This window comes from Pinus tabuliformis, chromosome 2_2 (genome assembly GCF_031772625.1).
Source record: "Pinus tabuliformis cultivar Carrire ecotype Pingquan chromosome 2_2, CPIR1, whole genome shotgun sequence".
Lineage (NCBI taxonomy): Eukaryota > Viridiplantae > Streptophyta > Pinopsida > Pinales > Pinaceae > Pinus > Pinus tabuliformis.
The window spans coordinates 1,088,906,542-1,088,922,735 of record NC_142300.1 but is presented as its reverse complement, the minus strand read 5'-3'; the positions used below and the strand labels follow the sequence as shown (position 1 = coordinate 1,088,922,735).

Sequence of the window (16,194 nt, the reverse complement as noted above, 5' to 3'; positions counted from 1 at the left end):
TAAGAAGAATCAGATTGGTAATTCATCTATTTAGCATCATAGTAACCAACATTGTTTCCACAGCAAGGCCTTGACTAACAACTCTATCTCTCATTAGATCAGAGCACAATGTTGGCGAGACCAATGACTATAGACACATTCATCATTGTCTCTCAAGGTACATACCCACCTGAGTGTTCACTGAGTATGATCTTCTAGGACTATTCTTCTCTTGGGTTCCCAGCCCTCAAAGAATATCGGTCCTCTTGCCTACTCTTGTCTTGGATGCCCTACACATCCTCAAAGAGCATCAAATGCCAGATGATTACCCAATCCTCCATTCTTTCTTCCAAAGTGAAGACAAGAATGTTGTGTCTATCTCTCCCTCTCAACTGGGGAAGATATGCCCAAGCTTCCTTTGATCAGGAACTTGCCCAAGCTCCCTTTTAATCAGGAACTTATCAGAGCTCCCTCTTAGCTAGGGACTCTTTTATATATCAACAACTTCTTCTTCGTGGGTCCTTCAGTTGCTTGATCAACTTTTCTCCTTGATGTCATGAAATTATTTGAGCTTCTTCTGTGTAGGGTAACAACCATCGAACACTTTCCTCCTTAGTTCGTCATGTCATTTCTTTCTTCATGGAAAGTGGCCTTCTTCATATCTGGAACCTTCGTCATATGACTACTTCTTTTTCATCATGCTTCTTCCATCCATCACATGAATGCTAGTTGTACTTGTAAGTAGCCCTGCATGAACTTATCCAGATATTATTCAAGAAATCAAAACATATCATTAAATCAAATCATACCTTACTAGATGGCTCTTCATCATGACATCTTTCTGTAGGTATCAACATCCTGCATACATGTTGACACATCTCCCAAAGATATCCATTGTCAAGGGTCTTCATCTTTTCCATCAGAGTCTTCATATCATTCCAGGAGATTTCCTAGTTAAGTCTTCTTGGTCTTTTGGATGTTGATTGCCTTTATTAGGGTTGCATATCTCATGATCTCTTCCTTCCTCACACATTCTATTCTCAGGGGTTTCTAATCAGAGTTCTGTAATCATAGTCAACCACCTCATACTTTATATGAGGACATATTATGTTGATTTCATCTAGTGTGACTTATGCCTTTCTGCATCTTTTCAGAGGAGGAGATCCTTTTCCCTTGATCATGCTTCTTAAGATAGAAGTGATGATCTTTATTGCCTTCAACCATACGACATGACATTATAAAATTTAAACATAAGAATGCATACCTCATTTTACCATTAAGTCATCTAGGCTTCTTCCAACAAGTTCCTTGGTTGAAGTGTCTTCAACCCCTTGATTTTGCTTCTTTTATTTTCTTGATGAAACACTTGCTTCCTCTCTAGATTAGTGAATCCTTCGATAAGGATTCCATCAGAGAATCTTGAGGATCTTGCATATCCCCATCTGGCAGATGTTTCCTTTTTGACTTGATGTATGATGAGACCTGTCCTGGATGACTCCTTCCTTTCCTTCAATGTCCAATGAGGTTCCCAAGAGTTATATCCTTCATGTTTAACTGCCATGGATTTAGTCCTTCATGATTCCCAAGGTGTTGTCACGAGCTCTTGTTTCTAATGTTTCCATGATGCCACGATGCATCTTAATATCATGGTCATATCTAGAGATTTAGGAGCTTATGATAGGACCCCTTTTGTGAGGGAGGCCATCTAATCATAGTGGAGATCTGTTGCTCCCTCTTTCCTTGGCCCTTTTCTTCAGCTTCCTCCATCTTTCTGGTGATATGAGCTTTCTTTTCACAATCTTTCCATAGCACTGTTTTGTCTTGCTTGAGGACCAAACTTTCCTTTCCTTTCTGCAAATGTTTGAGTCCTTTAACCTTCAACATTTTTGCCTTCAAATTGTCTTTCTCTATTTAGCATAGAGATCACAGATTGTTGAATGAGGTAACCTTCTTGTTTATGAACATTTGTTGCCTTGCTTATCAATTAGAACAATGATGATTGTCTTCTTATCATCTTTCCTAGATCTCTCAATTGAGATCTCATGAAGATATTCCTTCATTCTTTGATACCTTCAACCAGGTCTAAGTGATATGACCTTCTTCACTGCATTTCATATATCTCTTTTATGTCTCCTTTCTTGCTACGTAGGGATGAGAGGACCTTAAGAGTTCCTTCCCATGAATTCAAAGGAGACCTTTTTCTTGATATGTTCACTGACTTCTTTTATCTATGAGGATTATGACAATCCTCCTAATTTCATGCAAGGAATTTTGATGACCTATCCAACCCATAGATCTCCTTGCAATCATGAAGTCAATTAACCAAACTTGATTATAAAAATGAAAGATACTTACTTGACAAGTGAAGATGAACTCTTCTACTTGATCACTTTGATGCTTGTTGGAGAAGATGTATTGGAGTTTTCCTCTTGGATGATCTTCTCTTTGATGGAAAGCCTTTCTCCAATGGAAAAGGTTGCTCCTTTTGATGAGGATGCTCTGCTGCTTTCCTTCAATGATTTTCTTCTAGGGCAAGGAAATGATCCTTGCTTTTATAACCTTGAAGATGATGACAATGCTTTTTCTTCTTCAATATGCTTTGCCTTCTTTTGTAGATCAGGATTGCTGCTAGGGTTTCAACTTTCTCCAAGCTGATGTGATCTTCGTTTTGAAATCCTTCGAGCTATCTTGTTTTGTAGACATCTTGATGAGGGTCTTGGTGACCTTTTGATGATGACCGTGGAAACACAAGTTCTTGCTGTTGTAGACTGTCTCCTTGATTGCATAGACAAAAATCCTTGCTGATGTAGACTGTTGTTATGGATTGCTAGGGTTTGATCAAGATCAGGGTTTGTTTCTTTAATGCAGATCTTGATGTTCTTCAACTTGCTTTGATGCCCTGCTAGAAACTCGATCCTTGAAATGTCTCTTTTCTGCCATTCCTTTGACTGTAACCATAGCTCTGATTCCATGTTGAAGAATCTAGGGAAGTTAGAGTTTATTGAGATTCTTCTTCACGATGATAACTATTTGTGAGGTATTTTAACTTTTTCTCATTAGCATAGTTTTCTCTTGATATTATTAATGTGTGTATTTCTTACATCATCAAACAATTACCGAAATACAAGAGACAAAGACACGCGATGTTGGCTTTCTGCCAGGGCCAAAAACTCTCCCTCTTGGAGAGGAAAACCCACACAAAATTCTTCTTATAGAGATTCCAATTGACGAACACCAAGACTTGGACCCTTGACCTATTAAGCCATTCCAAGACCAAGACACCAATCCTCTTCTTCGTCACCGCTGAGATCATCATCATTACTGCTGCATCATCAAGGTCACCTTCATTGAGTTATTTATTATAACAATGAGATCATTACTGCACCGCCATTGTCACATCTTCACTGAGGTCTTCACTGCTTTTTACTAAGATTATTTTTGCACCTTTAATGAAATCATCACTATAACAATGAGATCTCGATATTGAGATATGTATATATCTTTGACAGCTGCACAAAGATTTTTTCATGATAAATACTTTGTATTTGAGACCGAGATCATGACTTCATCCAAATCGTGCCAAAGCGTGTTACTGTGAGATATGTTTATCATTCATATGCTGAGACAGAGTATGCCAAGAGTGTGATACTGTGGAATCACATCTGTGTCGAGACAAAGCTTATCATCGCAAATATAGTGAGTGTAATCCTTCCTTGCACCGAGATCTAAATATGCCGAGACTGTTAGTATGTCAAGAGTGTATCTCTTCATCATAAGTACATGACTGCATTTCAGAGTTTATGTCGAGATAGTGAGTCACAAGATTGTGACTACATTTTAGCGTGTTTGTCGAGACAACGAGGGTTACTACAATCCACTGTTGATAATATCGGCGATATATCGGCGATATTCGGAAATATCGCGATATTTTCGGCAAAACGATATTCGCCGAGAAAATATCGCGATATTTTCTATCGGCAAATATCGGCAAATATCGGAAAATATCGGGAAAATATCGTGATATTTTGAAAATATCGGCAAAATATCGGCGATGCTTGCCGATATTTGCCGATATTTTGCCGATATTTTTGCCGATATTGCCGATAAGATATTTTCTGGACCCTCGCCGATATTTTCCCGATACCGATATTATCAACACTGCTACAATCCTTCTCATCACATGTATGCAGCGATTGCTAGTCCGAGCTTACTGTAATCACCACTGTAGCTTCAGGGGTATCCAAAATAGTTTATTCCTGTAATGCGGATCTCAAACCGTCCAAAAATCGCAGAGAATAGAGTTTTGTGTTTTTTTTTCCTTTTGCGCAGATCCATATCAAGGTATATATAGTAGTTTCGACTTCATAATAAGTCGACTTGAGCCAATGAAGAGATGTGTCTTTAATGCAAGCCTACATGACATCCTTTAATTTGATTTTGTGGTCGACATGACTGAGATTTACATCATTTAGCTTTTTGATGTCTTCAGGAGGATTGTGCTTGTCTTGGAGGGCTGTTTAGACTAGTATACATTTACACATAGGCTCAAGAAGAGCTCCTTATACATGACTTTGACTCTTTGACTTTCCTAGACCTATGAAATGAGCAAGAAACTCATTGTTATAGAAATAATATTTCTTTGACAAGTACAAATATCGAAATTACATTTGTAAATACCGAACCTAGTTACACTTTCTTCAACAATTTAGACTTACGAAATATTTAAAAATTGGCTAATAATCTAATTAAGCCATCTCTGGGTGGAATTTCTAGAAACGATTTTTGGGTTTTGGAGATCTCTTGTATTCTAGTCTCTCCACGAAATTTCGTGGCTAGAACACATCCGATGCTACAAAAACTAACATGTGAGACTCCCAATAATCAATAGCACCTAGGGTACTAGGGTATGGAACTTGTATTTGATCAAGAGCACCAAGGTTGTTCAACTATGCAGGAGGAGACTCCCAATAAAGCACGAGACAAGAAATTACAATTTTTTCGTGACAAGAGGGTCAAGAAGTATATAATATATTTACTTGTGTTTTCTAGTTTCTAGTGTTGGAAGAATCACCGCACCTCTATAGAATCCGTAATTTCCACCCTAGGGATCCTAGTTACTGGCTTGTAATGTTTACCAACACCTGCGGGTTTTGGTGTAACGGCAAACCTCCACATGGTATCAGAGCTTGGACCCAGGTTCGATTCCCCCGAGTTGCATTTGAGGGGGGGTGTTGGAAGAATCACCGCACCTCTATAGAATCCGTAATTTCCACCCTGGGGATCCTAGTTACTGGCTTGTAATGTTTACCAACACCTGCGGGTTTTGGTGTAATGGCAAACCTCCACATCTAGTACTTTTTATAACATTGACTCTTTGGTATTTATTATGGTATTTTTTGTAAACAATATATGACAGTTTAAGTTTGAAATTTGAAGTTGGGATTTATAACTCATTGGTAATGAATTATGAATATGATGCTTTGTGAAAGCTGAAAGTTGAAACATTTCATTTCATGTTATATATTCTTTGTTATGGTTTGGTTACTTGGTAATGGTAATGGTTACAACTTACAAGTACAAGTTACAACATTAGTGATCAATGATAAATAATGTTATATATTGGATTTTGAAAGGTTGAAACTTTAAGATTGATGAATCATGAGATTTGATATGTTGTATGTTACTAACTTGTGGACATGGTTGATGAAGATTATAACTCCTAGATGATTGATGTTATATGCTTCAATCCAAGTTTTTATGTTTTTTTATATCTAATTCATCATTCTACATGCTTTTGTTGACATATATGAATCGAAATATATAAAATTATATATTATATGAAATTTCGCTCCCGAACCGGGTGCTTTTGAAAATGTCGCTTCCCACTCCCGCTCCCCGCTTCCACTCCCGCTCCCAAGTAACCTTGGTTACATTCCCAGTAATAGCCCTAATCACCCATTTCACAACCAGAACCAAACCCTGAGACTTAACATTTACCAACCCAAGTACATCAAATTCTTAGATCAGTCCTTGAGTGTCATCAGAGTTTGGATCTCTTGCCGTTGAAGACTGAAATAATATTATAACAGTTATTCTGATCTCAAACAATCAGGATTCACTTACCAGGCCATCGTCTTTTCTCTAAAATATGGGTAAATCTATTTCATGCATGTTGAAGACTGAAATAATATTATAACAGTTATTCTGATCTCAAACAATCAGGATTCACTTACCAGGCCATCGTCTTTTCTCTACAATATGGGTAAATCTATTTCATGCATTTTGAATTTCTTAGTTTTTTTATTTTTATTTTGATGTCAAGTTCAAAAATATCTGTGATTGTGTGGTACAGAAATCAAATTGAAGTTATACAGTCGATTTGTGCAGATGTTGAATGAAAACACTGCGTCAAGTATCACTAACTTGTGTGAACACAAAGCGCATTAAATTTATTGTGGTTTCTTTCTGGTTCCACCTTTGCAGTAAGGACCCACAATCTGCTTGAAAGGATTAGAAACACAGTTGCTCAAGAACTAGTACTACTGTATGGCTATGAACACTGCTTGCCCTTTATGCTGCAATCCAAACATCAGAAATTAACAAACTGGAAATAAATGATATCTATATCTACCTATCTATCTATTTATAATAAATTAATTATCTATGGATTTACTGAACCTGTAAAGGATTATACATTGTAGATATGCAGTCAGACTGAGACATGAGATTCCTGAGAACTGCGAGAATAGTTCAAAAGGTGCTCCAGTGAAAATCACTTCCCTTTTGAAAGGCACAAGTTTTTGTGGCCACTTGACTTCATCGTAGGAAAATTAAAGTTGTGGATTTTGAAATATTCTGCAAGTCCTTGATCATTTTATCAAGAATGAAACTGTCAAGGTTCGATGCATTTGAAATGTAAATACTTGCAATAAATTATGATCCATAACTCAAAGCAGAATAATAGGATTATACATGTTAAAAAATTGACTATTTCATAAAATTGTTTGCTAATTGAAGCTTGAGTTTCATGATATGTAGGAACGCTGACTATCTTCATAGTAATGTGTTCAGAGAACTGATGCTTGTAAATTTGCAGACAGCTAACATTGATGTTGATGCACCAATTACTCCATAAAATTGGATGAATTAAGGTTTATTCCAATAAAAACATGAAATACTGAAAGTTTTATTTGTCCTTTTGTAGGTTGGTAATGCAATGGCCCATGCTAGTAACTTACTGTCATCATCACCATCCATGTTTGTTTTAACTCCCATATCAGTGGCTCATGGGTTATCTACCAGGATAAGAACATCTTCTTGTAGACCTTTACTATCTGGTTGTAAACGAACTGTAACATGCCATATGACAAGGGAAAAGAATCAAGAATCAACTTCTAATGTGGATCGAAGGTATGTGCTTTTCTAAGACAGTATTCATACTAGCAAACCTATTCAGATTCTTATATGATAAAATGTATGCATCTAAGATACTGGTGACAAAGGGGCAGAAGTAATCTGTTTTAACAAAAATATACTTTTATATGTGCTCAAAGAAGTGAATTTTGGTACAGTACACAGATAAGATGATACTAGATTTTAAATCCATATTCTGTCAGAATTGTTGGTTTTAACCCTGTACAATCAATTGTCGCAAATAGATGCTTAATAAAAAACGGAATTTATGCAATGGCACACATATATTTAACATAAAGATATTACGTTGGGAAACTGGAAAAACCAGAAATATTTTTCAGTATATTATCTCCTTACAATATAACAATACAATATTTATATCCTGCAGCATCCATAAACCCCCAATCCATTAAATTTGGATTAGAATACCACTGTAGTTCCTTAACCAGAATTACAAAACCATGGACTGAACCACCATGTGCCACGAAATCCCTGAAAGTGAAAAGTGTGTGTTGAAAATCACGAAAAACGGATGCAAAAACCACCCCAATTTATTTTTTGGAGGCACTGTCACTTAAACCCTACATGGGGGGAGGTACCACCGCCCATTGACCCCCCTGCCACATCCAACACAACGAATCGTGTGTGGGCCTAGTCGTGCTTAGAGTATAACACATATCCAACAAGAATAAATAAACATGGTGGAGTATTTTAATAAATAACAATAATAATCTATTTTAATGTCACAACATTTCCAATAAACACTTCTAAAAGATTATCTTTTAAAAAGAGAAAATATCAGTTTTTTTTTGGCAAGGTACATGAGTTGATTACTCTATTTGTCAAGGTGAATTCAATCATGCTTCATTAGGAAGAGAAGGCAATATCATTGCTTAGGTGGATTCCTACTTTAGTAAGTGTTACCCACCTTTTTGTGGGTGATATCCCTAGGAGAAATTTTTCTCCAAGATGGTCTTTAGCCAGCAACTAGCAGCCCCTTGCAGCCACCAACTAGTTCGTTGTGCCATTTCTCCGCCACCTAAGCTAGCTATGTGGTCCCTCACCCATCTGTCATGATTGTATGTTTGAAGGTGAGCCTCCTAAACCTAAAGGTATGCCTTGTCATTTGGTAATTGAGTATTGTAGTTTACTTATCATGGAAACTTCTAGGCATGGATTAATGGGGGGGTTCGGTAGAAAGAGTGGGATAGGTCTGTGCTTTTGTCCCCTTGACCTCTTTTGGATGTTACCCTTGGGTCCTAGTCCCATGGGATCTCTTTTATTGACCTTTGGGCTTTACGGATGTTACTACATGGGAAACCCTAATTTTGGTTGTGTGGTCCCGCTCCCCTCATCCACATATATCAATCTCCTTCCATATATTATAACCCCATTCATCATTTTTCCCACCTGGGTCCATATTTCTCCGCTGGGTCCACATAGGGTTAGCCTCCCCTTTCCCTTGCCCACACCTTGGGTTGGGCCTGAAATGATGCCTTAGAGGTTGATGCAGCTGAAAAGAATAAGTAAAAGCATAATTGGCCACATTCAATAGGAAAATGTACAACAAAATGCAAAAAATCACTGGGACAAACACATTTAGCACGTGGGCAAAAGCTAATGCATGAGCTCTACCCCATTCTCATGGCCATCACCCTGGTTCCTATAGGCCCTATATGAGCCTCCTTTATCATTCAGGAACCCATGATTGTCCCAGTTCCTGGTGGGCAATGATCGCCCTACCATAAAGGGGGATATCCACTGCTATACCTCACACATCATGCTCTTATCCCTTGAGCCCCAAGTAGTTAATCAAAGAAAATCATAAAAGGCAAAAGGCATATGAAGAAGGATGGAAAAATTAAGGCCTGGGTAATTCATGTACCATGATTGCTCCCTTCTCTACATTATATACCCAAGTGTGGGCTTCCCTTTGTTACCTACCCTTGTACCCCAACACGTGGCCTAAGATTGCCCCTTTCATTCCCTATTCCATTCATCTCTTTATCACATGCCACCACCATTTGAAGGATGTACCTTGGACATACTGCCCCCTTTAAAAGTAGAAACCACCTAATAGGGTACTTGGTTAACCCCCCTTGGAACTTGGAGACATTAGCACATGCCAAAGCCCACTATGGAAGGGCATGCCATTACGAAGTGCCCACCTTTCGTCCAAGGTTTGTAAGCTCTTTAACTCGATTTCTTTAAATGACTTGTTGTACTGGAAGGTAAGGGGATGCATTGGATCTTATGCAGCATTGCAGATGGTCTCCATTTTTGGGTTTGGTTCCCCTATATGGGGTTCGAACCCTCCGGAGGGCTACATTGGCACATGTAGGATGTGTGTAGAGATCCATGGGCCTCCACAGTAGTAGACAACATTCTATGGATTCCCAGAGACATTTAGAGATTGCTCGAGATTCACCTATTGGACGAGGAAGATGCACCTGGTTCACCATGCCCAGTCGACCCCACAGTTGTACCATGCACTTGGCAGATGACCCGGGACTTGTATGATGATATGACATCACCTATACCATCATCCGAGCTCTTTCAGATGGTCTACAAGCATCTTCGATTTGTTTGGAGACCCAGTAGGACACTTGTGTGCCCCCACACCCATTGAGAGCACCACATGATCACTATTTGAGGAACAAGGGGCCAACCCCTTGTCCACTACTTTTGGGAGTCCTATTTCGCATCATGGCACCTATGGACTTCATCAGGCCTCATACAAGGCCCAATAACATCTATTGTTGATCATTTGACCGCTTGAGAGGCTTATTCTTTTGTTTATGAGCTAGTTTGGTGGGCTTGTCACCGAAAGTTAGTTATTTTGTACATTATTTTATTTTATGGGCTAATGTAGGCCTAATTAGCTAAATCAAACTCATTAGAAGTGTTTAATACAAGTGATGTAAATTCATTTTAGCATCATCACTTGGATGGATCATTCTCTCTTGTGAGATTTTCGCTATTCTTTTTGGAGGACAAATTTTTGGAGTATGGAATGAATTTTGATGTTTGGATCATTTTCTCTTGTCTTGGAGCCTTTTGGTTGACAAAGTTTTGATGGTTGGATATACTCTTAATGTTGAAGAATGTAACTAGGTTCGGTCTTCATAATTGTACTTGAATCAAAATGAAATATATTTGTCAAAAGAAAGCAAAAGAAATATTATTATTATTTTAATTGCTTGTTAAAGCATGGGTTTCATGCTTGGATCAATTGTTATAGGTCAAGCCTCCATTGTAGGCTTAGGTTGTTGTCAAAGTCAATTGTTGTTTTGTCAAAGACTCCTCCATCAAGTCAGCCTCTTCATCTCGTTGGCCTACAAGTCGGCCAAAATATAAAGTCACATCTCTTCAAGAACTCATGTTGGCCTATTTCACATTGAAACAACTATATATACAAGCTTAAGAACTTCACATCAAACATAGTGAAGGAGCTCGGATTTCAGAGAGATGAACTCGTAGGATCTCAGAGACTAGTGCAGAAATCACAAGTATAGGTTCGGTGTAAATCTTAGAAGAAGGTTCATTTCGGTATACCACAGTGAAAAGAAGTTCAATCAATTTAAGAGTGATGAGTTCTGAAGCAAGTGCAGATTACAGTTCGGTGCTATCACAGTGTAGAAGCTCAGTGCTATTGCAGTGAAGAAGTTCAGTGCTACCTCAGTGATGAAGTCCGAATATTACAATGAAGACTTGGTATATTACAGTGAGGAAACTCGGATCATTGCAGGACCGAGATTTGAGTTTGGGGCAGTCATCACAGGATCGAGGGTAGGAAGAACACATTGAAGAATGCAATACTAATCACAAGGTTGACTTGATGGAGGGAGTCTCTAGTATAGGTTGTGAAGGTCTTGGTTGTCTCATCTTGTTTTTGAATCTATTGAAGGAAAACTTTTGACTGGGTTTTCCCCTAGAGTGTGGTTTTTCCCTAGTTGCGTGCCTACATCTCGTGTCCTCTACTATTTGTTGTTTGGCATTAGTCTTGATGATAAAGAAAAGATAAATCGAATGAAAGAATAATAATAATGAAACATCACAAGATAATGTCATAATAAGAGAAATCGATTAACTGCCACACTTTGGATTTCTCAACATGGTTTCAAAGCTAAGGTCATGATCAAAGGCAACTTGAAGTGAAGATCACTTATACATCTTTGAAGTATCTCAGTGAAAGGTTATGTCTGCATTTGTCTTGAAGAACATGTCAGTTAGATCAAGATCCCAACTTAAGAAGGACATTTTTGGGCTAATAGAACTAAGATTCTGAGGCATCTTGAAAGGATGGGAAGCATTTTTCGAAAGATCTGAGCACAAGGAAGAAACCCACACCCAGTTTCGAGAAGCTCACATTCCAAAAGGTCCGAGAAGTTTAGAAACCCACACTAACTAAGAAGTCGGATCATTTAAGAGAATGAGTGTGTAGAATTTCAGGGAAGACACAATATAATAAAAGAGTAACTTCGCTATAAATTGCAAAGAGAATTTCAACATATATTTCTAAGATGCAAGTGCGGATTCTCAGAGAAGTTCTTGTGAAAATTCGGATGCCCAAATTTCTACTGCAACAATTGATTATGATTTTTCTATTTGTTAATTACTGAACAAAGTTATTTACTGTCTACAATAAATACCGAAACTAATACACTGCAACCTTCACCATTTAAATAAAATGCGGACACAAGAAACTGAACAAGAAAGAAATAGAAAACACATCTACACAGTTATTTTTGGACAAATGTCCCCGGAAAAACCCAGTGTGGGAAAACCGATGCAACAACTGAGGGTTTTATTATTATGCAGTAGTAATTTTTGAGCACAATTCGTTGGATTCCCAACTGGCTATTCGATACAGAGAGAAACTGGACAAAACGAATAGTGAGATGTTCTCACCCTGTCACTGGAAGAATCCAACACTGATCTCACTGGAGAAGAGGTCCTGCGCCGCTTTTGCGTCAGCCTCTGCGTAGAAATGCTTCAACCCCACACAGTCTCTGCGTCATCTCTGCTGGGGACTGCGCTCCTCCTCCTTCAGACCCTCTGCTGGTTGGAAACTTCGATTTTCAGCCTCCCGTCTCACGCTTCAGTTCCCAGCTTCTGAAACATGATTTCCTCACCAGGAATTCGATCTCCCTCTAGGCTCTGCGCTGCCACTGTGTCAGCTCTGCGTGGGCCAGGGTCAGCCTCTTTGGACGCCGTTCTGCCCTCTCTGCCTTGTACTCTCCAACCAGGGAAATTTCCCTTCGGATACTATTCCTGCCCCTCACTACAAAAGATCACTTCGAATTTCTCTCCAACAGTTGCTCTACTTTAGAAATTCAATTTTCTGATCTCCCTTCAATGTGTTCTCCAAGTGCCCCTCAAGCCTCTTCTTATATCTTTCTGTTGGACAACCAACGACCTAGATTAACTTCTAATCAATGGCTTAGATCATTTTGGCTTGATCCTTGTCTTCTTCTAGAAGTTACACCCACAATTTAGATTAATACCCATTAATTATTTTAATTTCCTAAGTTTAGACTTAGAGTCCCATTAAAAATAATTAATTATTTTAATAAAACTGTCTCCAGGTGGAATTTCCCAAAACGATTTTTGGGTGGAGAATGCATGTGTCGAAGCCTCCCTGCAAATTTTGAGACTTAGAGCACATCCAATGTTACCAGAAATCAACACTCCCTCTTAGCGAGGAATGTGCTCTAGCAATGCACCCTGCTGAAGCATCACTCTGTTCTGTAACATCTCCTTCTGCGCTGCTGATGTCTGGCATCCTGTCCACCAACTACTGCACAAATGTTGCATCTGTACTGCTGTTGACGCTACCATTGTCAACACTGCATCTGTATTGCAACTTCCTCTCAATTCTACCTTCGTGCTGACGCTGGCACTGCCATAGCCAATATCGCATCTACATTGCAACCTTCTCCAACTTCTACTGCTACTACATTAGCAATGGAAAAACATCCCAAATTACTGAATTGATGTTCAGCATGATGCATCTCGTTGCTGGAGTTTGACTACTGCTAGTCTCTACGTTGACCCTTTGAAGCCTTTGCGCTGCTGCTGACCTCTGCTCTGTGCCAACTACACTGCTCAGTCTATGGGGCTCCTAGCCACTGCAATTGTCACTTTGACACTCCTCTGCACCAACTGACACTGGTCCATCCTGCTACTTCTCATCTGGGCTCCCGTAGCAAGGAATTGATCTGATAGGTGGGCTCCTCAAGGATCTTGCCCATTTGCATTCCTTTCGAATTACAACTCTAGATCTCCCCACCTCCCTCCTGGAGATTCCTAGGCTATCATGGTGAACTCCTCCTGCTCGATCTTCACAGCTCCAACCTTCGAATCATGCTTCTCATCTTTGTCCTTCTTCTTGAGAGGACACTGTGTTGCGTAGTGACCGAATTCACCACACATGAAGAATTTGATCTTCGAACCATCTTTCTTCTTCTTTTGTTGCTCCTGCTGCCCCTTGGATGTGAGGGTTGCATTCTCTTCTTCCTCTTTGGGTTTTGTCCCACTATTGCTGCTTCCGTCAAGTTTACACTTGACCAAGTCTCTCCTCAACTCCTCTTGCTTAAGAGCTGCCCACATTCCGTCCACGTCTGGCAAAGTCGCCTTACATAGGATGCTCTGGACAAAAGCTTGACACTCCTTAGATACTGAATTTAGGGCTAGTCTTACAATCTCGGAAGCTTGAGGTGTTGACCCCACAACTACTAGCTCATCTCGGGTTCCCTGAAGTTTAGTAAGGAACGGATCAATGCGTTTCCCCTTCTGCATCTACATAGATCTCATCTTCTGCTCCAAGTACATCTTCTACTGCTCGGAAGATCCCTGATATAGCGTCGACAAAGCATTTCACATCTCCTTGGCAATGTCTCTACTGTTGATTTGTGGTAGCATCGAATGTGCTCTAGCCCTGAAAATTGGTAGAGAGGCTAAAGCACATGAGATCTCCAAGACATAGAAATGGTTTGGGCATATTCTAACCGGTTTGGGAGATATTGAAATAATTAATATTTTTAATGGAGTTCCTAGGTCTAAACTTAGAAAAAGTAAAATATTAATGGGTATTAATATAAAACTAGGTTAGAAGGTTCCAAAAGTCATGGATCAAGCCAAATCTAATCTTAGCCATTGACTAGAGATTTAATCTCGGCCGTTGAAGGACCAACAAGAAAAGTATAAGAAGAGGCTTGAGGGTCAGTTGGAACACACATTGAGGGAGACCAGTCAGTTCGATTTCTAGAGAGGGTTAGCTGAGAAATTCGAACAAGTGGTCTAGAGAGCAACAGGAGGCAGCAAGTACAGAACAGAGAGTCGGGAACAACACTAGAAGACTAGCGTCGAGGTTGGAGAGGCATACGCAGAGGCAACAGACTGCGCAGTCATTGGAGGGCCTGTGTAGGTGACGCAGAGAGGCCCAGTGCTGACGCGGAGAGGCAGGAGTTGACGCAGAGAGGCAGATGCTGACGCATAGGGTCTGGGAGCTTCACAAAGGTCAACTAGTCTGACGCTGAGACTGGGACAAGTGTTGGAGAATTTTCTCTCTTATGGGTAAGCCAGTTTGGCACCCAGTTGTACTGAAGAATTGCTGAATAATAAAATCCTCCCTTGCTGCACCGATTCTCCAACATTGGGTTTTTCTAGGGACTGTTGTCCAAAATATCTGTGTGGATGTGTTGATTATTGTGCATGTGTTTGTTTCTGTATTATGGTGTGATATCTGCAACATAATTTATTATAATATTTACTGAAGGATTTTCATAAATAACTTATTAGGAAATAAGTAGGAAAAATAAATCAGTTGTTGCAGTGATAGAATTTTCACATGATATCAGAGCAAGTAATCAGAGACAGGAATGGAAAAACAATTATGGGTCGAGTCCATAATGAGGAGGCATCTATGTCAAGAGACTCGCGCAGATTTTCAGAAAATTGCACAAGAGAAAGTGATTTCGATTTTTCTATGTTGGCTTGCAGGCTGGAAGAAGAAGTGGCTTGTGTGACTAGCTCTACATCATTAGAGGTATGATATATAGACAGTGGAGCCTCTTGGCATATGACAGGAATCTGAGAATGTGTCTTAGATTATCGGGAGGAGAAGGTGAACTTTCAGATCACGATGGGGAACAAGGCAAAGTGTACTCCAGTAGGGGAGGGTACCATAGTTTTTCAAACAGAAATGGGAGAGCGGTTCCGTGCTACCAATGCGCTGCATGTACCGGGATTGGGGATGAACTTACTTTCCATGTTGCAACTTCAAGGCAAAGGCTATGACGTTTTCTTCATCAAGGAGAACGTGTATGTCAAACACCCGAGATGGAAAAAGAAAGTGTAGATCAGGATCAAAAGTAACAAGTTGTACAAACTACATCTAGAATCACCAATGGCACTAATAGGCAGTCATGGAGACAAGAATTTGAATGAACTATGGCACAGAAGAATGGGACATTTGCACCATGGGGTCCCTAGAATTCTTAGGAGCACTGTAACAGGAGTTCTGGATCTTAGTATGGAACGAGATGATGTATGCAGAGGATGTGCTCTAGGAAAGTATGCCAAAGCAACATTTCCTAGAAGTAAAAACAGGGCCAAGAGTGTACTAGCATTGATACACTCAGATATCTGCGGACCCATGTCCACTAAATCTCTTAATGTTGCCGAGTACTTCCTCACCTTCATTGATGACCACTCAAGGAAAACTTGGATTTATTTTCTGAAAACCAAGGACGAGGTTTTCCAGTCGATTCAAGGAGTTCAAGGTTCTGGTGGAGAATC

At 39.5% G+C, this 16,194-nt stretch overlaps 1 protein-coding gene across 1 annotated transcript in view; it reads left to right on the top strand.

Annotated features, from left to right (window-relative positions):
- LOC149197185 (uncharacterized) overlaps positions 1–16,194 on the top strand; it is a 109,051-nt gene that overhangs the window by 48,928 nt on the left and 43,929 nt on the right. Inside the window, exon 2 of the mRNA XM_089403871.1 lies at positions 7,184–7,389. Coding sequence (XP_089259997.1) covers positions 7,196–7,389 — 194 coding nt within the window. The 5' untranslated portion in view covers positions 7,184–7,195. The remainder of the gene's footprint in view (positions 1–7,183; positions 7,390–16,194) is intronic.